Genomic DNA, 24049 nt, shown 5'->3' with positions numbered 1-24049 from the left:
AGAGAGATCAGGGAGGGGGAATCAAAATACTGATATCTGTTTATAGAAATATTTTGGCATCTTATTTTAACCTGCCTATTGAGGCTTTTAAACATTACTTTTGGCTGACCATTCAAAAGTGATAGTTTAATAACAGTGTTTTCTTTTGATCTTGTCTTTGCAGCTGGTATAGAGCCAATTACAGCATGGCAGAAAAACTAGACTGGGGACGAGATAAAGGTTGTGACTTTGTGATGAAAAGTTGTAAGTTTTGGATTGACAACAGGCGGAGAAAGTAAGAATTCTTTCTTAAATTGCATGTTCTACAATTGCGCTTCAGTTGCATTAAAATATTAATGATTGCATGATTAATACTGAAAAATAATCAGTGATTATGTTAACAGTTAACAGTGTTAAAGTTCTGTTGCTGTTGTTTTTAATCCTGTACAAAGGAAAGAACTGGTAGCTCCATATTGCGACACTCTGCGAAGTAATCCGTTGCAACTAACCTGCAGACAGGACCACAGAGCAGTAGCTGTGTGCAATTTACAAAAGTTCCCTCAACAGCTGCCTCAGGAATATCAGGTAGATCTTGTAATTAATTTTTATATTCTAATCCCGTTAACCTAATTCAAACAGTTTTTGATTAATAGCCACAGTTTACAATGTGGCTATTAATAAAATGCTAAACAGTGGTTAATGGAAAATGGAAGAGAAGCTGCCAATCTTCTGCTTGGAGCTATGCTGTGGTATCACAAGAGGAGTCATCACATGAGGAGAAAATAGTCGATAATAGGACATAATTTATTTGTTAAGAAATTGTAGCCTATCCTATAGCAGATTTCATAATCATCGATGTGTTAAAGCAATTTAACTCCAGTAAAACCTACTAACCAACACTGAAAATCAAGCAACTAGATGCTAAATAAAAGACAAAATTTGCAACAGGTAGAACTCTAAAGCCACCAAGTCCTTGTGGTGTGCTGGATGAACAAAGAGCCTCACTTACGGTAGATTTAATACTTAGTCATTTGTGTCAATATAGAGCAGTGGTTCTCACCCTGTGGGTTCCCAGGTGGTTTGGCCTACAAGTCCCAGAAATCCCAGCCAGTTTACCAGCTGTTAGGATTTCTGGAAGTTGAAGGCTAAAACATCTGGGGACCCACAGGTTGAGAACCACTGATATAGAGAGAGCTACTCAGCCAAGTACAGTGACACCTTGACTTAATAACTGAATTGGTTCTGTGCCTGTGTTCTTAAGTCAAATCATTCTTATATCAAAGGAGATTCCCCCATTAAAATGCTATTAATCTGTTCCTCCTCCCAAAACCACCCCATTTTTGTTATGTGTTTTAAAATGAGAAAATGTACTTTATAAATAACAAATAGTGTGTAAAATGTTAAGAGATAGGCATCGCTTGGTTCCCTCCAGCCATTGTGGCAAGGAAGCGCATTTGAGGCCATAAAATGTGTGTTCGTCAATGTACAGCAAAGCCAAAAAGCATCATTTTCTTCATATTTTAATTCCAGCCTCCCTCTCTCTTTTCTTGAAGCAAAACATACAGTACCAGGAATAAAAAGCACACAAAATGAATTAGCCCAAACTTCCTCAGCAATCTCTCAAAATTAGTTTGAAGCGCTGCTGCACCAGGGTGGACTTTATCTCTGGAGTGGAATCTCCAGATTGGACTCGTCCCAGCACGTTCAGGGGAAGCAATCACATGGAGCTGGAGTTTCTGTCTTGCAGAAAGAGCCAGAGCTGCTCTGGCTAAGAATCCAGTCCATGTTTTGTTTCTCTCTGCCTTCCTATTAGAATTGGTTTAGGGTGCAAAGTTGTTTGGATGTCAAAACATCATTCTAGGCCGAGTGAGAGTTCGTAATTTAAAACATACTTCTGTTGGTACATTCATATGTAGAGGTTCTACTGTATCTAGGTCACAAACCTTAACTATTATTGCTGTATAATCCTTTCTTCATGAATTTCTAGCATTGCAAGTTGACACGATTCCTTTTGAAACAATTGCCAAGTAACATCATACACATTCATTTTCTCATCTACAAAAGCAAAGAAACGAAAAGAGCAACCAAACTGAAAAGGGTCAGCTATGCATCAGACCTAATGGTCACTGTGAAGTTTATGTGTGTACATTTAGCTTTACACCTTTGGTATTTGTTAGAAAGGTGGTCTCTAAACAGAAATAACAAAATGAGAAATTAGACTTTCTGTGAAGGTTCATTCTGAGCTGGCAGGAGGAGTAATCCATTATGGTTGGGTTCATCCCTGCATGCTCACCTGACTAAGCAGGACCACATTATTTTTAACTTGCATCCATTACCAATGTTCCCTTCTGTATTGAGCATTTGTGTTGTCAGAAGAAGCCCACTGGCAGCTCTGGGAGGAGATAACTGGCTGGCTACACATATGTGCATACACACAGAGAGAGCCTACCCATGGCTGCAACAGGCGGGGCTCCTTATATGTATTCTCCTCACAACTCTGCACTGTTCAGAACTATTATGTAACAAATTCTCTAGAGTAAATAATTGGGATTACGTGGAGGGGTGCCTGGGTGTTGTTTCCTAGATCTACTAATAGCTTTTTTTCAGCAGTGCAAATATTCACTGGACTTTTGGTCTGTATTTTTAAAAAATTAATAGTACACCTAGCATTTGGTTTAAAAAAAGGTTTTCTATTTCTTTTCCTATCTTCTGTTTCTATATATCCTATACTCACTTTTTGATTCTTTTGCTTTAGTCTAGATAAGAAATTATTTTTCTTTCCTTTTTTAACATAGAAACCTTTTTGTATTAGATGAAAGTAGAGGAAGACGATAATATAAAATGTTAGAAAAAAAAGTCTCTATATATCTATTCTTGTATCCCTCTTTATTTCCCATAGTTTACCAATAAAAATGATATTGGAAAAAACTAGGTTAAAATGGCATTAGCTGCTGTAGCATTGTGTTAGCCTTAATTTATGTTCTCTATTCTTTCAACTTTTTGTCACTGCCATAAAATGTTACTGTGGTTATTCTCGTAATGATGATATATAGCATTATTCCTTCTTATCACCTCTGGCACTCCCTTTTTACAGTACTTTGACAGTCTATATGGAGTACCATCTGAAGATTTGCCTTATTATGGTGGATCAGTTGAAATTGCTGATTACTGTCCTTTCAGTCAGGAATTTAGTTGGCACTTAAGTGGTGAATTCCAGCGCAGTTCAGATTGTAGAATACTGGAGAATCAACCAGGTTAGTTGATTTTTGGATTTTGTTCCTCTATTGTTAGCATTTTTAATTTCAAGTTCAAATATAGAGTAAATTGATGCTTTATTGTCTAAAAACTATGTTTTTCACTTGAGATTGTAAATCTAGCCTGTTCATAAATTAGCTTGGTTTGGGGGTGATAAACCAGAATGTGATATTGTGATTGAAAATGAAGACCTTTTTGTTAAGTGCAGTTTCCTGTAACATTTAGATTCAGACAGTTGACATTCCATTGCTTTGGTGCATAAAAAGAGTAGTTGACAGTAAAGGGCCTGCTTCTCCTCGTGCTCTTGTGTATCCCATGGGTCTGTTTCCCTTGATATTTTCCCTCCTTTGTCCCGGAGAATCAGATACAGGTGGCACACAGGAAGAGGACAAGGAGCAGGCCCTATACACCCCTTCGCCTGCCCTACAGATCCTAGCTCCTTTTCCCTTCTCCCACGTGCCACAGGCATCTGTTTCATCTGGACAAAAGAGATGAGGTCCTGGGGGAAATCTATATGCAAACACAGCAACAGGAAGAGGAGGTGGACTCCTCAGGATAAATGTGGAGGAGGCACAAAGGCCCTGCTCCTCTTCCTGTGTGCAGTGCTTGTCTATTCACTCCAGCACCTCCCTTACCTTGTCCAAGTGAAACAGACACATGGCACAGAGGAAGAGGTGAAGGACCAGGCCCTGCACATCACTTCACCTGCCTGGTGGATCCCGGGTCCTTTCCCTCTTCCTGTGTGCTGAATGTGTTCGCTCTACCCAAGCAAAGGAGGAGAGGCACCCGGGCCTGGGGGGGGGGGGGATACACAGCACATGGGAAGAGGAGGAGCATGCTGCATGCTCCAGTTCACCTGCCTTGTTGATCCCAGCTTTTCTTCCCGTGTGCTGCATGTTTCGCTGGGCAAAGAAAAGGAGCAACTGGGGAGACAGACACAAGCAGAATACTGAAAGAGGAGCTGGGCTCTGCAGGTTAAGTGGTGTGGCGGCAGCAGCATATGGGCCTCCTCCTTCTGCTCCTATTCTCTTTGTGATCTCGGTAGGTGGTGCCCCATGGGGTCTGCACCCCTAACTCCTGAAAAAGTGGAGGGTTGACTATGCTCTTACTATCTACTGAACCACTCAACTTTTAACATAAACCTGTGGGGCTTTTTTCTATAGATCCTTTCAAAAACTATGGTGCTGAAAAATATGGACCAAATTCAGTCTGCCTCATTCAGAAATCAGCTTTCGTTATGGAACAATGCAGAAAGAAACTAAGTTATCCTGACTGGGGTAGTGGATGTTACCAGGTAATTAAAGAAGTTCTTCCTTTAACTTCACATTTCTTAAATATTAGTTTAGATACTGTTTTTCTTATAGCAGTTATTATGTGTTTCCATGTTTTCAATCAAATTAATTACAGAGGAGAATACAGTGGCCCTCAGTTTCCACAGGGATTTGATTCCATGACTCCCTGCAGATACAAACACTGTGCATGCCCAAGTCCCCATTAAAATGGCATAGGGGAGCAGTGGAAGTGGTGACAAGCCCTGACCAGTATTTTTTGGGTTTAACTGTGTTGTGTACATTTGAATCCACATTAGGTTGAATTGGGAGATTGTGAACTTGTGAATAAGGCAGGCCCATTGTACTTGATTCTTTTTCCTCCCGCACCCTTACTACCTAAAGAAAAGCCATCTAAAATTATAAATTCCTTGCAGCAGATCTTCCCCACATCCTGCTTTTCTAATATGCAGATTGAGGATGAACCTAATATCCATTAGCAATGCAAATACCTTAATATACCTTAACATTGCTATCTCACTGTTTTCCAGGTGGTTAAATACAGACAAAAGTAATTGTTCTATGTATATCATTGCATTTTTTAAATACAGTAGAGTCTCGCTTATCCAACCTTCGCTTATCCAACATTCTGTATTATCCAACGCAGTCTGCTTTTTAGTAGTCAATGTTTTTGTAGTCGATTTTGTCAATACATTGTGATGTTTTGGTGGTAAATTTGTAAATACAGTAATTACTACATAACATTACCATGTATTGAACTGTTTTTTTCTGTTGATTTGTTGTAAAACATTATGTTTTGGTGCTTAATTTATAAAATCATAACGTAATTTGACATTTAAGAGGCTTTTCCTTAATCCCTCCTTATTATCCAACATTTCCGCTTATCCAACGTTCTGCCGTTTATGTTGGATAAGTGAGACTCTACTGTACAAGGATATAGAGGGGGGGGAGAGGAAGATGTTTTTAATGTAACCAATTGGAAACCAGTAGGATGCCTGTTGGTTTTGTTTGTATGTAAGAAAGCATTGAAATTATGTTTGCTTTCATCAGTCAATCCATAAAAATGAGCAGAGGAAATAGATTTGTTGTTAAACCTTTGGACTTTGGGCTTAGTATGCTAAATATTATTCAGGAATGTTACTTGTCATACATCCAAAGAAGATTCATCCTTTGGTTCACTATATTAGGGAAATAATAAAAATAATAAACAACTTTATTTGTACCTGGCCCCTTCTCCCAAAAGGGACTCGGGGCAGCTTACAACAAAAATATAATATACATAGTAATAATAGCAACCAAAATAACACTGATAAACTAAATCACAATTAAATCACAAAATGGCATTTTGAGGTACAGTAGACCTTCTATGTCCACTGATTCTGCTTCAACAGATTCAACCACTCACAATATGAACATCAAGGAACTCTTGATTTTACCATATAAGGAACACCATTTTACTGTGCCATTGTGCCACCAAACCCAATGGATACCAAGGACTCACTGTATATCATGGTTGTCTTCTGTAGCCTTTAATTACAGGAAAGTATTTATTTCCATATCTGTAGTGACCAAATATTGTGATATTCTTAAAGGTTCTGATAAGTGATGTTAGAGTTATGCTGGAAGATCTTGAAATCTTAACATATGCTACCATTTTGCAATGAGGAGCCATCTTTTTTTAACATACATGCAATATTTCAACCTGTTTTCAGTGGAAATTAAAATTGAATTATAAGTCTAAATAATGGGATGTACAACAAAATTGTATAGTATGTCCTCACTCAGTGTATCAGCTTGTTGTGCCCTTCTCCCAAATAATATAAGGTGTTATGGTAGTGGTTCTCAACCTGTGGGTCCCCAGATGTTTTGGCCTTCAACTCCCAGAAATCCTAACAGCTGGTAAACTGGCTGGGAGTTGAGAACACCTGGGGTTGAGAACCACTGTGTTAAGGGATCAAGCAAAACCACCCCCCCCCCCACAAACACACACACCCCTATATAAAACTGTCAGATTTCCTTTCTAATATTTCATAGCCCCTGAAATCCACTTTCATATTTGTTTAAAAATTACAAAAATGGTAATATAAGATGGTAGAAGACTAAGCAAGGCACCCTCCACCCCAAGATTAGGTGCACATGCGTGTGCGTACACACAGAGAATTTTTGACACTAATCTTTCCATGGGTCCTGGAATCCACTTGTAGATATATTTTTATACTCACGGACATTTCAGAGTGTCCTCATAAATATGGATAACTATGCCATATCTCGCTAGATTTGTTTTGTTTCTTTCTTTTCCTTTCCCCCTTTTCTCTTTTTGCCAGCACCAGGGTGTTGTATTCACTATTAGAGGGAGTGATTAATACTGTACATCCCATTGTCCAAGCAGAATTTTTTATGAGGCAACTTAGTTCAGAACCTTTGGTCCTCCAGATTGTTTTGTTTGCCAGCTCCCAGGAGGTCCATGAGAGTTGTTGTCCAAAAAAGCAAGAGAGTCAAAGATCCCTACTCTACATCTTACTTTATATTTCCTGAGAGAATGAAAGTGGCCTTGGTGTATTATCATTTATGTTGGAGGTGAAAGCATCTTTCTGCCTCATCTTAAGTTGGCTCTTTGGCAAAAGTCTGAGGCAACAGAAGTGAGTAATTCAGTAGATCCTTCCTCCACTGCCCAACCTCCAATTTGTCCTTTTCCAGACTCATATGCAAACAACTGAGTGGATACATTAATGCTTTTGCTCATCTGTTCTCTTGACAATGAATCCTAAACAAAATACACATTTAAAGGCTAAGAAATTGTTCCAATAATTAAGAGTAGTTTACCTTGTAAACAAAGGTCTGGCTTTATTTTCTAGGTTTCTTGTTCTGCCCATGGACTGACAGTTTGGGTCAAGGACATGGCATACTTGTGCAGTCGCTCAGGTCAGATTCTCCCGGTTAATATCCAGATGAATGGATGGGTGCATATTGGGAACCTAATCTGCCCAGCATGCCTAGACTTCTGTGACATCTGTCCACCTGAGCAGGACCCTCCTCCTCCAATGGCTAACTTGACTAAAATTGCATCTCTCGGTAAGTTAAACCAGCACTACAGTCCATCAGTATAATTACTGTACAGTTGTAATTTGGGCAATCTATTTGGGGTTTAGTCTGCTTTATTATTTCTAGTTTAGTATTCTTGAAAGTATTGATTGTAGCAGAAAGAAAACTGCTTTGCCTTTTCTTCACTGCTGTAATGGTTGCAGAAAAAGAGAGCTGTGTGCTATATTTTAGGTCGATTTCATTTGTACAAACCACTCGCATTGTGCTGAAACCCCTCACTAGTTCTAATTCTGTTGACAAGGGTTGCTTTGAAAGTGCTCTTAGACACACAAACAGCATCTAAAGAAGTACCTACATTATTTTGTATGTACTAATGTGTTTTTATTTCTAACTTTTAGATTTGTGTTCCTGTTCTCCCAGTCTGGTTGTAACCCTCTGGCTCTTGATGGCAAACTTGCTTCCACTTTTGGCTGGATTTCTTCTCTGTGCATGGAGTTAAGCCAGGCTCCCAGTTTGCCCATGCAGCATCCAGAGTGTGCTCCATTTAAGCACAATGCGAAGGCAGCTATCCGGAAGAACAGTTACATCTCGATCTGCCCTTGTGGCAAGTAGCCCAGCTGTTTGTAAGCTGGAGGGTGCTGGACAACCGCTTCTAGACTAAGAGAGGCAACGTTTACAACATCATCTCAATAAGTGCCAGCATAAATTGACAGTTTTATTTTCATATTGGTACAAATTTGGGGGGACAGTTTTATCAGTGGTATTATGCCATCTGTTGCCACCTGTCTGGAGCACTTTGGTTATGCACAATTCTCTGTGAGTCTGATAGCAGGATTTTTTTTGGCATCCTTAGAGATATACCTCAGTTTCCTTTAGTCAAAAGCCATGAAAATCAGTTGCCATTGCTGCTAATAACTTAGGCCTGAGAGCGCTTTATGGAGCACAAAAAGAGTTAGCCTTTTGGTATTAGTTCAAACTGCTTCCAAAGGTATACTATCGTTTGCAGACTCTGGTGAATTAAGGTTTATTTTTGCTATGAAGTCTCTGCTGCTCAGAATATGATGGATTGTTTCAGTAGCAGCACATCCTGCACTTTTGGTATTTCCCAATCATGAATATATTTGTAATGTTTGTAATTTCCCTTCTGTATGGAAGAATGTTAAGTTAAACTAGTCTGTCATAATTCTTAATGTATTAAGACTACCATCCTAGCTATGTTTACTAGGATGTAAGTCTCACTGGACTCACTGAACCTCTTTCTGTGAAACACGTCTTAGATTGGGCTAAGCATTTTCTTTTCATAAGGCAGGTTAAAATAATGAGTAGGCCTCATTTTTCTGAATGTTTGTCTTACTGCACTGCCATTTCACTTTTACCTTCTGTTAACCTGCTGGTAGGACTTGAGCATCTAGGTTTTTTAAATACTCCTGCTTGAGTAAATCAAAGAATGGAGGAATGTGTTGTAGCAATTATTTTGATTTAATGGAAACTGACTGTTTGGAATGCTGGACTTGGGAGTGTTTCTAAAGAAACCTGATTTCTATCTAAATCCTTTAGTTCAGTCCTCAGACAAGTTCAGTGGAAGCTGGCTAGACAGTGCAGTTGATTTCTCAATCATCTAGCCAGCTTCAATGGGGCCTCGTGAATTCCTCCACTAAATCAGAAGGAAAGTCTAAAATAGTCCCTTGTTTGGAGATTTATTCCTAAAATTAGTCCTATTTTTAATTATTGCAACATGACGAAAGTCAGTATCCTCCTTCCCATTCAAAACATGAGAAAGCTGACTGAACAATGTGCAAGGGAAGTTGTTTGGCTACATAGGCATATTATGTACCTGTAGTTTATACACACACTATTACACCCTACATTAGCCTTAAATGAGGGGGAATGAAAAGAGTGAAAATAGCAATAAAATATTAGTTTTAAGAAATGTTTTAAATATGTACAATTAAATATAAATGGAAATTGATTTTTAAATATATAATTCAGTATTACTTGTTCATAGCTAATATGAAACAGTTCCCCAAGACTTAAGTAGTAATTTTTTTTATTTGTGCAATAATAGAATTTAAATGGCATCTTGCAAAGATGTTTATCTATACTTGAACATTTTTCCTTGAAGTAAATCAATTGCACTATATCAACTTTTTGGCTAACTTTCTGTCTAAACCTTTATACAAGTGTTAATACAGGGGTTTTTTTTGTTTTTGTTGTAAAAGTAGAACTAGATCCTATTTGACTGAGAGATTATTTCTTTTCTGGTAGAATTGGCCATCTGAGAATTTAGTGAAGTGGAAAAGTGTCTGACAAGTACTTATAGTTTGTAGTCTGGTGAGCATGGCATCTAATGTATAGGTTTGTTAATTGCATCAGCATATCTCGTGATGTTTAAATGCTTTTATCTTAATCTGAGATTATAATTACATCCGGGAAAGTGCTTGCAGCTAATAGTCTAGTCCCATACTATACAATTAGAACCAACATCTTGTGTTTAAAGAAATTCTTGAAAGCTTTTATTAAAATTGCCCACTATCTAGCATTAGTAAATAAAGTTATAAGGATCTCTTTGCCATTGCAGAAGGATGTTTATATTGAAAGCAAGACCATCAGTGTTGTCACAATCTAAACTATCCTAGTTGGATAGTTTTCTGAATAGCTGTCAAAGATTCTTGAAGATTTTCAAACTTGAGATATCTTAGGAGCTAATATTGTGCATAAGAGAGGCATAAAAGAGTTTTTTTTAAGTTAGGGAATTTTAAAAGGTAATTTTACAGTCTGCAATGGAAGAGATACTCCCCATAGTTTAACAACTTAGTTTAACAATGCTGGTTTTAGATACATTCTGTTACTGAGGTTATTTGAGAATTCAAAAATGTCTTGGGGCAAAGGTAGCACAGTAAGAAGCTATAACCTCTTTCAGAAATCTTTCATTGACCTCTTAAAACAAATAAATTATTGGAGGTGATTGTTTTATACCTAAACCTACATACAGAATTCTAACTATTTGATTTAAGAATTCATACTAAGAAATTAAAGAATACTATTGCCACTAGGTTTTTTTTCTTTAATGTGTATATTGATTGTACAAGGTCTCCCCCTGCTGCCCAAATGTGGCAGTTCACCAGCAGACCAGATATTTAGATAATTTTTTAAAAACCATGATAAGTTCTTTATAGGGGAACCTTAAGTTAGAAACTGCCTGAAGGCACACAACAACAAACCTTCTCTTGGTGAGATCACAAGACATTATTTGGCTTCCTTCTTTAACTTCATACTCTATTTTATGCTGTTATGAAGAAGGAAACAATTATAACAAAACCAACTCATTTTTAGTATGGATCTGTTCATTTTTAGCTTAAATATATACAGCTGAGTGCGTGTGTATATATACATACATACATATATATATATGAAATGAAATGAAAGAAAGGTTCAAACAAAAAAAAGAGGAACCCTGTTTAACAGGAATACATTATATAATCAGGATAAAATAAAAAGAGAATAGAAGCAATAAACAGAAGACGTATATGAAAGAGTAATAGATTCCTTAAAGGAAAAACTCAGTTTTATAAAGTGACAGCGAATCTGCTCTTAAGTACATAAGATAAATACATCACCAGGAGTAGATGGCATAGTAACAGAACTATGGAAACAGAATCCATAAATATTCTAACAAAAAAATCTGCCAACAAAAACCAAAAACTCCAATGGACCACAGATGGGAAACATCAAAATATACATTCTGATTCCCAAGAAAAGGGATACCGAGGGCTGTCACAATTATGAAAGTGAAATGAAGTGATGTGCAGGATTATAGAGGAAACACAGTTATCATACATGGAGGGAAAATATGCCAGAAGTCCAAGCTGGATTCAGAAAAGGAATAAGCACTACCAATGGATCCAAACTATTGGGAGGAAATACATCTAAACACTAGGAAGTAAGAGATGTTTGACAGTAAAATATGACAGATTTTCCTGCTCTAAAACAGGCTAGATATCCATCTTTCATGGGTGCTTTGAGTATGTATAGCCACTTTGGGTCTCTCTTGAGAGATAAAGTGGGGTGGTAATAATAATAATAATAATAATAATAATAATAATAATAATAATAATAATAATAATAACATACCTGCATGGCGGGGTGTTCGTTTCTTTCAACTCTATAATACTAATATATTCCCAAAAAATGGCTAATGGAGTACTCCAAAGAATTTCAGAATTTTCAGCCTATGCATTATAGATTTTAGTAAACACTTGAATTGTATAGAACATGAAAAATTACAGATTGCTCTAAAAGAAATTAATTTGCTATCACATTTGAGTGTTCTGATAACTAACCGATACTCTGAACAAAAGGACACTGTCAAGACAGAATATCGAGAAACAGAATAATTTCTAATTGGCAAAGGGCTCCAGGACAGCTGCATTTTGTCATCCTAATATAAATACACACACACAGAGCATATCAAATAGAAAATGGAATTAAATTCAAAGGAAGAACATATGAAATTGTTGGAAGAGAATTCTACAGCTACCAAGAATCACTCAAAGACTTGAGAGTAAATCGAGCTGGAAGCCAAAATAACTAAACTGGTGCTATCACAAAATGTGTGACTCTGTGGAAAAAAATTATAATACATTAGGAAAAGGGCATTAGGAAAAGGCAATTGCATTACAGGGTGATTGATTCAATCAAGGAAGCCATGAGTTTACAAGGACTGAACAGGGCTGTTCATAAAGGTGTCATATATAGAAGTCATAAACTGAAGCCAATGTAATAAGAACAACTTGAGAAAGTCAGGGCAAGTTTCTAAGATGTTCTATAAAAGTTGGGCCTCGGTGTCACAATGCAAATGTGCTCAAAATAAAAATACATGATTGGCTTGTTCTTGATTGGCTTGTGATAGGCAAGGTTCTTTGTTCCTAATCTTTCCTTAAACTTTAGGGGGGGAAATTGGACCTAGACTTTACTGAACTTGAGTTTTACCTTATCCTGTAATTCATGTGAAATAACATTATCTGTCTGGGTAATAGGAAAAATGTCTTACTGTTCATGCATATGTGGAAGAAAGTTACATTTTGCTGTTTTACTTGAAATTTGTTTATTGAATGAATACTAACAGTTCCTTGATTATGTTCCTTGATTATCCAGTATTGTTGACATGTTGGTAAGATTGTAGCTGGATGGATCAAGAACTTGTCTTTCAGTGGCGAGTCTGCAGTTGGATTGACATTCATCACTCTTTGAGCCAGAGCCACATTTGCAGAAGCTGGTGGAAGCCATGGTCTGGTATATGTGCAGTCAGTCCAATAATATACGTAACTTGTCAACTTTGGAATTACTTGATAAAATGTTTTTAGGAAAAGTAAAATGTATTATTTAGCATATCCTTTTACTGGCAAATGTTAATATAGAATTATTTCCCATTTTGCTGTGTAAGTGGATTTGAGAGCTGGATTGTGTATATAGTGAGTTTACATCTCAAATGGAAATATTTTTTAAGAAATTGGAAGAGTCTTCTAGCATCAACTTACTTGGAGCATTGTATCGATTAAAAATGGTTTGAAATGTCTACATCCTTTTCATTAAACAAACCTGAATACAAACTGAATTGTTCAGGCACTGAGAAATGTGGAATAATAATAACTATGATACTTTATTTATAACCTGCCCTATCTCCCCCAAGGAGACTCACTGGAAGCACTGTAAAAGGTAAAGGTAAAGGTTTCCCCTGACGTTAAGTCCAGTCATGTCTGACTCTGGGGGTTGGTGCTCATCTCCATTTCTAAGCTGAAGAGCCGGCGTTGTCCGTAGACACCTCCAAGGTCATGTGGCCGGCATGACTGCATGGAGCGCCATTACCTTCCCGCCGGAGCGGTACCTATTGATCTACTCACGTTGGCATGTTTTCGAACTGCTAGGTTGGCAGAAGCTGGAGCAACAGCGGGCGCTCACTCCGCTCCTGGAATTTGAACCTGGGACCTTTCGGTCTGCAAGTTCAGCAGCTCAGTACTTTAACACACTTTGCCACCGGGGCTCACTGTAGCTGCTTTAAAATCTTAATTCAGTTGAGTGACAAACATGCCATTACTTATTCAGTATTTTCATATTGAGGAATGAGACTTGAAATAACTTCAAAGGATGGTCACTTAGAATGCACTTAGAATTCATCTTTGCAATATCTACCTTTTCCTTCAGAAGTTCATATTCTTTGGTATAATCATATTGTTACAGATTTGGAGAAGTTTTAAATACCATTTCCATATGTTTAGGCTAAACATTATATTTTAAGAGTATTTTAGCAGTAAATTCTGCTGTCTTAAGTGAATTTTGGGTGAGAACATAAAGCTAGACAGGCATCTCTCAGAATAGCCTTCAATTAATAATCTCCCTCCTGTTCTTGAGAATTTTCATGAGGCCAGTTCTCCCAAGACATCACTACTACGAATCCATGTATAATCTAGTTTCGCGAGTTAATATTGAAATGTTTTGTCTGACTATTTCCATTCTCAGCAGTAGACAATTACCCAAACAGTTTGTATGGTGCTTTTAGTAAAGGCACCAACTGGTACAGATTTATCTTGGTTTGCTTGCTTTTATTCATCATGGTCATGTTGACAGAAGGCTTGAACAGAGGAATACATAACGGGAAAGCACAACACCATCTTACATGTGATGCGGATGATTCTGCAGGCAAGTGACAAACTCCTTGACAGACTTTCCTTTGTAGCAGATCAGGTAGATATTTACAAATAATGGAAACCTAGGAGAAGTGCAATCGTCAAACACCTGGAGCCATTTACCTAATTTATAACCTCCATTATTATATAACTGAATTATATCATTTATAACCTCCACTATTCATACAGCAACTAAGAGTGTAATTCAGGTACTTTTTGAAAACCTTAGCTGATAATTGGCATTGTTAACCAAAATGTAATATTGCTCTGGAATCATCATTTATCCCATGACAAACAGAATACATGCTTTCTAAAATTAGGTGAACTTAAGCTAGCAGTAGATAATATGCTAGCATGTCTGACAAGATTGAGTATTCATGATTTTGAGTAAACAAGTGAGAATGAGACCCAACTATTTAGATTTGGTACATTCAGGGAATAAACTGTTTCAGACTGAAACTGTACATATTTAAATATGATTCTACACTACATAAATTACTTCAATGTAGAGACTGAGATAGTGGCAGTGAAAGGCATTCCTTAATTACATGGAGATCACGAAGAAATTCCAGTTTCTGTAGGCTACATTTTAGAGAAATGTAGTGGTAAATAATTTATGAGTAGACCTTGTCTTAGAAAGCCCAATGAAATTCCTGGGAGCTGCCATACATTGACACACAACTTGAGGGCACAGCTACCAGAAGCTCATATGTTTCTTGGGATTATTTTTGACTTTTCATATAATTTAATTATCTAGAAAATTAAAACTACCTACTTGTCAATCAGTTTCTTCTGCTTCAGGATTTTATAGACTTCCGCTGATGTCTGAGGTCCTTGAAGCTTTTGTCCATTTAACATTTCTTTTTCGAGCTGTTCGATTGTCTTAAATAAACAAAAAAAATAGACTAATTATTTTGGAAATGACCTCTGATGGCACCGAAACGGCATCTTTTTATGGTAGTATTGGTCTTGGAAGTATGGCAAGGGAAAGAGAAGCTCCACTTGCTGCAGACCTGATGAAAATATGCATTTCAGAATTTTTTATTAATTCATTGGTCTTCACCTGGTGCAACAGATCTTACCACCAAGTTTCAAACAGATAGAAAATGAGTTGCTCAGAAATATTTTAAAAATAAGTAGATTCCTAAAGTATATCCTTAAGCTGAAAGTTGATGCTGAGTTCTAGCAAGCATGAGGAAAACTTGATTTAATCCAAGGACCAGTAACCCATATCTTATGCCATAGGTCAGTGGTTCTCAACCTGTATGTCCCCAGGTATTTTGGCCTACAACTCCCTGAAATCCCAGCCAGTTTACCATCTTTAGGATTTCTGAGGGATGAAGGCCCACAGGTTGAGAACCACTGCCATAGGTAAACCTGAACTGTGTTTATGTGGCTAACATATGTCTGTCAGACTTGGACACATCTATTCATATCCATTGATCCAAAGAGGCCACCAGTATTGTGAGCATAAAGTTGCAACCTGAATTTGTGTCAATTTTCCAGCTTTTGTATTTCTTGCCCAAAGCATAGATAATAAGGCATGCACATCTCCCAGGAACCAGAAGACAACTGACAAGAGCTATACATACTGACTTCATGCTTTGAGTGTCCTTTAATTAAAATCTGAATTATTTTAATCATTTTCCCATGTATAGAGTTCTTTAAAGTGCTCATTACTCCCACAGTGACCCCAATTGAGAGGTCAACAAAGCAAATCCTTGATCAAGCAAGGATTAATCATTGTTGACCTGAGTCTTGCACAGACATACCAGTAAATGCAGAGGTTGAAATGCAGAATGAAAGAGGTTGGGGAGAGGGGCATTTGCCAACACACCATGCGTGTCTCCCTCTTTACCCTACTATTTGGTTTGAAGAACTGAGCTTGTGTCACATTTTGAAACAGCTGGACAATCAATGTTATTCGTAACTTCCAGTGGAAGTGTAGCCTAGAATCACCTGGACTCTGGCGGACCATTTTTCTCCTAGGCATGGATAAATAAAACCTCAGATGCGGGTATCACAGTTACAAGGGTTTTGCTATGTCATCATGAAGATTTTTAAGCAAGAAATATTCTTACTTTTTCACCACATGCAAAAGCTTCAGCCACCTTCCTGTTCCTTCCTCCATAGCATGTCGTGATCAGATCTGCAATGCCACAACTTTCCAGAAATGTTTCTAGTGTTACAGTGCCTTTACAGAATAGTTTTGCAAAGGCAATCATCTCCATCAGGCCCAGACGAATTACAGCTGCCTTGGTGTTGTCTCCAAAGCCTAAGCCATCACAAAAACCAGCCCCCACTGCCACGATGTTCTGAATCCAATTGGGCAGGAAAAAAAATGAAAGAGAGAGAAAAATATGTGAAATAGCCCATGCAGATTGTAAACAATTATGTCAAATGGCCATGACTCCATACTATGGAATCATGGGAGTTGTAGATTGGTGAGGCACCAGCACTCCTTGGCAGAGAAGATTAAAGATATTGTAAAACTACAACAACCATGATTCCATAGTATTAAGCCATGGCAGTTAAAGTACTTCTCTTTCTGTTGTACATTAAAAATGCAATTATAACAACATAAAGTAATAATGGGCTCTTCTTCCATGATACCCCAAACCTGCTGCCTGAAGGCAGATAGGTCTCATTCTCGATCATGCTAGTGTCAGCCTTGGATGATCCCAATTAGTAATCCATAATAAGCTACATTATTCCACAACGCCACCCATTGTGGAGATGTTTCAGATAGAAACCGCAAGTGAAATGACTCTCTGTATTGAACTTTTCTCTGGCAGTGGGATAACATTTTCCATTTGGGAAGCATTTTGAATCCATGTGTGAAGAGGGGTGTGTGGTGTTACTGCACTTTTCCATCTCCAATTCTGCCATTCTCATGTGCAAAGCAACACATTTGCACAGGAAATCTTTCTCTTAGGCTTGGCCACTCAACACAATTGGGAACGAACGAACATATCCGCACACAGGGAGATTCTCTTAGAGCAGTGTTTCTCAACCTGTGGGTCCCCAGATGTTTTGGCCTTCAACTCCCAGAAATCCTAATAGCTGGTAAACTGGCTGGGATTTCTGAGAGTTGTAGACCAAAACACATGGGGAATCACAGGTTGAAAACCACTGTCCTAGAACAGAAGCAAGGGTACAAAATGAGGACTTTCCCAGCTCTGCAAATTGATTGATCATGCTGCCAGGGCAAGTAAAGGAGAGCTGGGAGTTATATGAGAAGTCACATGAGAGTTAGCTGCAAAAATAAATACAAGCCTCTTTGTAATGTTAGATCATTGTGCAACTAGCAAAAATCATTCCATAGTTTACCCCTTAAGCCTAGAACTACTGTCCAACTGAAATCACTAGCACTCTAAAACCACTTTTAAGTTGGAATATAAAGAAACGGACTTCCCCCATTTTACAAATTGAACATTAAGTGAAAGCTAATGAATATGCAGGTATTTTGAGCAACATTTTAATAAGCTGGTCACGTGGACTACCAAACTTGTATTGGCCTGAATATATTTGGAATCACTAACTTTTAAGGCCCCACAGAGTTCCACGGTGTCACAGTCTTCTACCACTGCAATTCTGAAATTTGAGGTTTGAATTAATTCCTTAAAGATCTTCCCACTTGCAGGATTTTTGCAACCTATGGAAGGAAAGCATGATAAATTAGGATTCCAGGTGATCATCCAAGGAAGGTGTGTGGAATTGGTTCCAATATAATTTAAAAGAAAGACATATATCAATTTGCCAGGTGCATGTAGGTCAGTGGTTCTCAACCTATGAGTCCCCAGATGTTTTGGCCTTCAACTCCCAGATTTCCTCACAGCTGGTAAACTGGCTGGGATTCCTGGGAGTTGTAGGCCAAAACAACTGGGGACCCACAGGTTGAGAACCAGTGGTATAGGTGTTATGCAGTACAAGTTCCATGCACAGCTCATTTACAGTCCTCTATAGTCCCCAAATGGCAAAAAAAAGTAATGCTGTAAAAGTGATGTGTAAGCCTCCTTACATATAATTATGGGCTCATACATGAAGGAATAGAAGTTGTCTGTCTCAAAATGAGAATGTAGGTGTCAGTTACATCTGTGACTGACAATATGAAATAAGGAATTATTCACTCTTTCTAGATTCACTGACTTATATAGTCAACAGAAGTCAAAACACCATCACTTTAATGAAATACCATGCCAAACAAATAGTTAAAAGTTTAAAAAAAAACAAAACAGAGATGCACAACTTGGCAACTCAAGGGTGTCCTTATCCTCTATGGTTGGGTGTACTTTATAGACAGTTATTCACAATTACCCAATCTGATCCATTAGGAAAGGCACCTGACAGAACCCAGGTTCACAGCTTTACTCCAGAGTGACAGTTATTGGGTGCCTTTCAGCTTGACAGTCACATTGTAAGGGTAAAAAGCATTGAGGAGAAAAAACCAACTATATTTCTTTGAGATAATTGGAGGAGGAAATGTGGGATATGAATGCAATAAGTGAAATTGTTTGCAATTCTACAGCTGTATCTGAGGAGTGATGTTGCTTTGCGTCCCATATTGAGAGAAGATGGAACAACAGTCAAATACAACATTTTTGCAGATGGGGATTTGCAGGTACATTACCACGTAATAAGAAAGCTGTGTGACTGCACTGCACGCACGCATGGACTTGTCTCACCTGCATGAAGGGTTGTTTGCAAATGTGAGGCCCTTTGTCAATTACCTATGGTTGTTTCACAGAACATGTCATCTGCAACTTCATTAGCAATGTTGGCCCCCATGAGCACGCTGACTTCTATCTTCAGTTTCTCTCGAATAATGTCTGATATGAGTTTCAGCCCATCAGGGCCTTCATCTATTCCCTACTTGAGAGAAAGAGATTGATCATAGCAGAGGTTTTAAAAATAGTGTGTTCCTACCTTTTAAGACAAGAGACAGAAATCTGATCCCTATGAAATATGGATCAGTTGAGAAACGTAGAGTTGTTGTTTTCAAAACAGGGTGCGGCAACAGACAGCAAAGTATCAAACGAAAGGATATCTGGTTTCATATTTCAACTCCTTTATAGAGGAAAACCAAAAGATAATGACCAGAATATAATGAGGGGTGATAAACTTGCCTATTCTAAAAATGAAGTGTCAAAGGTGACAAAATCCCAGAGGCATGTTATACTGAGAGTGCACACATGGGAAAAATATGATTTTAAAAAGTTCTGCTCCTAGATATTTAGCTTGTTGAGAAAAAACTGAAGGAGTCTATTATTGTGTTGTTGAAGACTTTCATGGCCGGAATCACTGGGTTGCTGTGAGTTTTCCGGGTTGCATGGCCATGTTCCAGAAGCATTCTCTCCTGATGTTTCATCCACATCTATGACAGGCATCCTCAGAGGTTGTGAAGTCTGTTGGAAACCAGGTAAGTGGGGTTTATATATCTGTTGAAGGTATAGGGTGGTAGAAAGAACTCTTGTCTGTTTGAGGCAAGAGTGAACGTAGCACCCAATGCAGCATTGCCCAAACACAAATCAAGGAACATGAAAGGCATTGTAGACTAACCCAACCAGAGAAGTCAGCCACAGCAGAGCACTTGATGAATCAACCTGAACACAGCATATTATTTGAGAACACAAAAATGCTGGACCACTCTAATAATCACCATGTCAGAAAAGCCATTGAAATCCACAAGCATGTGGACAATTTCAACAGAAAGGAGGAAACCATGAAAATCAACACAATCTGGGTATCAGTATTTAAAAAACTCTAAAATCAGGACAGTAAATAAAGAACAACACTCTGAAAAAAGGAGAATTCCAGACAGGAAACAATCAGGGCCAGCTAACACCTCCCAACAAGCGATTCCCCCAGGCAGGAAGCAGCCAAGCTTTGATGCTGAAAGGCCAATCAATGCTAATCAATGTGGCCAGTTGCAACATTCACACCTGCCTCCAACAGAAGAGTTCTTTCTCCCACCCTGGGCCTTCCACAGATATATAAACCTCATTTGCCTAGTTTTCAACAGACCTCACAACCTCTGAGGATGCCTGTCATAGATGTGGGTGAAATGTCAGGAGAGAATGCTTTTGGAACATGGCCATACATCCCGGAAACGCACAGCAACTCAGAGCCTGTTGTTATGTTTTAGCTAAGGAATTCTCCACTACAAAAAGAAATGGACTCAATGAGCCTTCCAGTCCTATAATTTTATGAAGTTTAAATTACATTTTTAAAATTTAAACTATAATTACTTTTTATAACATATGCAACATAAGACTGAACTTCACATAGAAATATGGGGATTGAACATTACATAGAAAGACATTGTCTATCAACCAGAATTATACTTTCCAAGGCACCCTGAGAAAAGGAATTGCAGATTGCCTTGGAAACTGCCATCTTTCTGTCAGAAAATTCCAAGTATCTCCCCTAACACGTTGTTTCAGGATATCATATGACATAACCATGACAATCAATGTGATATCACATAGAGTTGAACTTCGTCGCCAGTCTGATAGCGGCGGATCAGCGCTACTGGTACTTCTCGACCTTACCGCAGCGTTTGACACCGTTGACTACGATCTAATGATTCACCGTCTCGCCATGTCCGGAGTTCGCGGTCAGGCCCTCAATTGGTTCAACTCATTTCTGTGAAACCGGAGCCAATGCGTGAAGTATATGGATCAAGTCTCTGACAGATCTCCCCTCCTATGTGGGGTACCCCAAGGTGCAATCCTCTCCCCTCTTCTCTTCAACATCTACGTTAGACCCCTTGCTAGTTTGGTTCGGAGTTTCGGCCTAGACTGCTATCAATATGCGGACGACACCCAACTCCTTCTGCGCTTGGAGCCTGGAGCAACATCAATACCAGACAATTTCACCTTATGTCTGGAGGCTCTGTCGAACTGGCTATGTGATAGTAGACTGAAGGTGAACCCGGCGAAGACTGAGATTCTTTGGCATGGCCGCTCGACTGGTCTGACCCACTTGCTACCCACCTTCGATGGTGCTTCCCTATCTCCTTCGCCTTCCGTTAAGAGCCTGGGTGTCGTTTTAGATTCGCAGCTGACAATGGAAGCTCAGGTTACTGCTGCCAGCAAACAGGCCTTTTTCCATCTACGACAAGCGAGGCAACTGGCACCCTATCTATCTGATGAGGCGCTGGCAACAGTCATCCATGCCACGGTCACGTCTAGGCTGGACTATTGCAACGCCCTGTATGTTGGCATTCCGATGTCCACGACCCGAAAGCTCCGTATTGTTCAGAATGTGGCAGCCAGGCTACTCACAAGAACACCCATGAAATGCCATATAACACCAGTGCTGCAGCATCTGCATTGGCTTCCAACTGATTACCGTGGTCTATATAAGATGCTAGTTCTGACCTTTAAAACTTTACGGCCAGGGCCCATCGTACCTTAGGGACCGTCTCTCCTTCTCCCATCATCGGAGGTCGCAACGACCATCCCAACGAGACTTACTTTATGTACCGGGTCCTAGAGAAGTGCACTTGGAAAGGACCAGACGCAGAGCTTTTTCTATTTCTGCCCCTGCCTTATGGAATGCCTTGCCGCCCTATATGAGAGCCATGCGTGAGTTAGGGCCTTTTACCCTAGCACTCAAGACCTGGCTCTTTACTAGAGCTTTTAATCTATGTTAATTTTATTAATATTTTTATGTATGTATTTTTATCCTTTACAATTTTATCTTGTAAATCGCCTAGAGCATCGTGGATGGAGGGCGATTAATAAGTAATTAAATGATGATGATGATGATGATGATGATGATTTGGAGGCTACATTGGCCAATTTAATTCATGTTGACATTCTTCAGATCAGCATGGCCAAAACTATGGCGTTTGCATCAAACCAGAGTATGCATAAACAACTGGAGGACACAAAGAGTGTCCAGATGAACTTTTTTCCTTCCATTTGTATAATTCTCACTGCAGAACCACAAACCATTCCTGCCTTTCAATACAGTTTTCTATAAAGAACAGGATCAGTTAACTTCTGTTTGAACCTAGCAGGGATAGGCAGACGGAAGATCTCCAGATGTTTTGAACTTTATAAGCTTATTCATTCCATTTCCCTTCCCATGATCCATTGGCAATGTTGACAGGGCTGATGAGAACTTGCATGCAAAATATGATGAAAACTAGCTTTTGCCAATCTGCACCATACATCATGAAACCCCATACTAGATATATGCAGGTACTAAGTTTCAAAATATACATTTTCCTTCATCCTAGTTAATTTGACATGCAATAATGTGGTAGTAAATGTATTGATTAGCCCTTATGCCATATCACAGTACCAAACCAAACAAAAAGATTTGGTAAAATTTGCTTACACTATACACATATAGTAAGTTAAATACAATTTACAATACAGTAAATAAAAATGATAAAACTGAATATATACATCATGTTTTTGTATCACCCCTACAATTTATCCCAAAGATCCCAGACTTCAGAAATAACTATTAAAAATCTTTCCATGCAGATTTTCAGGAGACCCCCCTCCATGCAGAAAAATAATCCCAAAGCACCTATAATTGCACTGATTTAGTTCTTAAAGTCAACCAACTCTCAAATAAAAAAAACACCACAAAAAGAGGAATCTTGATGAAAATCGGTCAAAATTGTAATTGGAAGTGATGTCACATTACTTCTTAAATACTAAAATGTGCTGGTGTGGCCTGCCAAGTGAGAGTAGGGAGGAAAAATGGCAAAGCCCTATGTTAATTATGTTTTGGGGTTACCATTTAGGGTAAAGGATCAGGACTATCACATGAACATGCAAACAGATGTGCCGTCCTGATAGGCCCACCTTCACCCTACACATTTTACCTTGATCAATGAAATCCCAATGGCGCCGTTTTTTACATTGCCAGTAAGCTCCTCACAGATTTTTGGAATGAACTGATGAGGTATAACAAATACTAAGATATCTGCGCCCTCTGCTGCTTCTTTTACATTTGGGACAGCAACCTGAAAAGAAAAGAAAAGACAAACAAGTAACTAAAGTCTCTTATTTCTGTGTAACAAATGAGGACAATCCTTTCCTGCGGGAATCTAATGATACCTGGGACACATTCCTACCACGCTATTATAGCACTATGGTTCCACTTTAACCATCACAACAACAGTATTATAACAAATCCTTGAATGTGTAGCTTGGTGAGGTACTTGAGCTTTCTGTGTTCGAGAATCCTAAAAGCCCCTCTCTTAAGTGTGATTCCAAGGATTCTATAGGATGTTGCCATAGCAATTAAAGTGGAATCACAGCACTATAGTTTGCAATGTGAAACAGCCCCAGTTGTAGTTTCATGGCATTTTCTTCTTTGTAACAATTTTACATTTCTTCTTTTGTCATTGTTAATTTATCTTCATTACACTGATAGCCATCTTTTTACTGTTTCATCACAGTTTTTCATTGGATTTACATGGGTTTTGGATGAAGCGTTTATAGGGCTTTATAAAATAGCTCTTACAGCTATGTACTATCTGAACACAGATGTTGTCTATGTTCAGATAGTAGATTAATGGAGTGGGTTATTATTATTATATTTATTATATTTACTTATACCCCGCTTTATCTCCCCAAAGGGGACTCAAAGCGGCTTGACATAAAAGCATTTGTATACAATTTAGGGGTTAGAGTGTCGGGTCAAAATCCTATTGTCCCCAACCATGTCATGACAACTCAGCAGTGGTGAAAGGAACGGAAAGACCACAGCAATCTCAATGGGAAGAGAAGGCTATCTGCTCCGCGCTGCTTCTTTCCCAAACATCTGATTTTC

The 24049-nt window shown here is 38.6% G+C and overlaps 2 protein-coding genes across 4 annotated transcripts in view; one reads left to right on the top strand and one right to left on the bottom strand.

Moving 5' to 3' along the window:
* The window catches only part of lmln (leishmanolysin like peptidase), a 33893-nt gene extending 20719 nt beyond the window's left edge, over positions 1-13174 (top strand). The window contains exons 12-17 of the mRNA XM_003214877.3: positions 164-274; positions 432-564; positions 3074-3233; positions 4398-4528; positions 7379-7595; positions 7964-13174. Of these exons, the coding sequence (XP_003214925.1) occupies positions 164-274; positions 432-564; positions 3074-3233; positions 4398-4528; positions 7379-7595; positions 7964-8064 (853 nt within the window). The 3' untranslated portion in view covers positions 8065-13174. The remainder of the gene's footprint in view (positions 1-163; positions 275-431; positions 565-3073; positions 3234-4397; positions 4529-7378; positions 7596-7963) is intronic.
* A 969-nt stretch (positions 13175-14143) lies between these two features.
* LOC100556166 (glycerol-3-phosphate dehydrogenase 1-like protein) overlaps positions 14144-24049 on the bottom strand; it is a 56226-nt gene continuing 46320 nt past the window's right edge. For all 3 annotated transcript variants that reach the window (XM_062974073.1, XM_062974135.1, XM_062974200.1), the window contains 6 exons: positions 23097-23237; positions 18979-19117; positions 17791-17903; positions 16330-16563; positions 15024-15130; positions 14144-14331 (listed from right to left, as the gene is read on the bottom strand). In XM_062974073.1, the coding sequence (XP_062830143.1) occupies positions 14235-14331; positions 15024-15130; positions 16330-16563; positions 17791-17903; positions 18979-19117; positions 23097-23237 (831 nt within the window). In that variant the 3' untranslated portion in view covers positions 14144-14234. The remainder of the gene's footprint in view (positions 14332-15023; positions 15131-16329; positions 16564-17790; positions 17904-18978; positions 19118-23096; positions 23238-24049) is intronic.

Source organism: Anolis carolinensis, chromosome 1 (genome assembly GCF_035594765.1).
Source record: "Anolis carolinensis isolate JA03-04 chromosome 1, rAnoCar3.1.pri, whole genome shotgun sequence".
NCBI lineage: Eukaryota > Metazoa > Chordata > Lepidosauria > Squamata > Dactyloidae > Anolis > Anolis carolinensis.
Note: the sequence above shows the minus strand (reverse complement) of the source record. Positions and strands in the feature narration are given on the sequence as shown.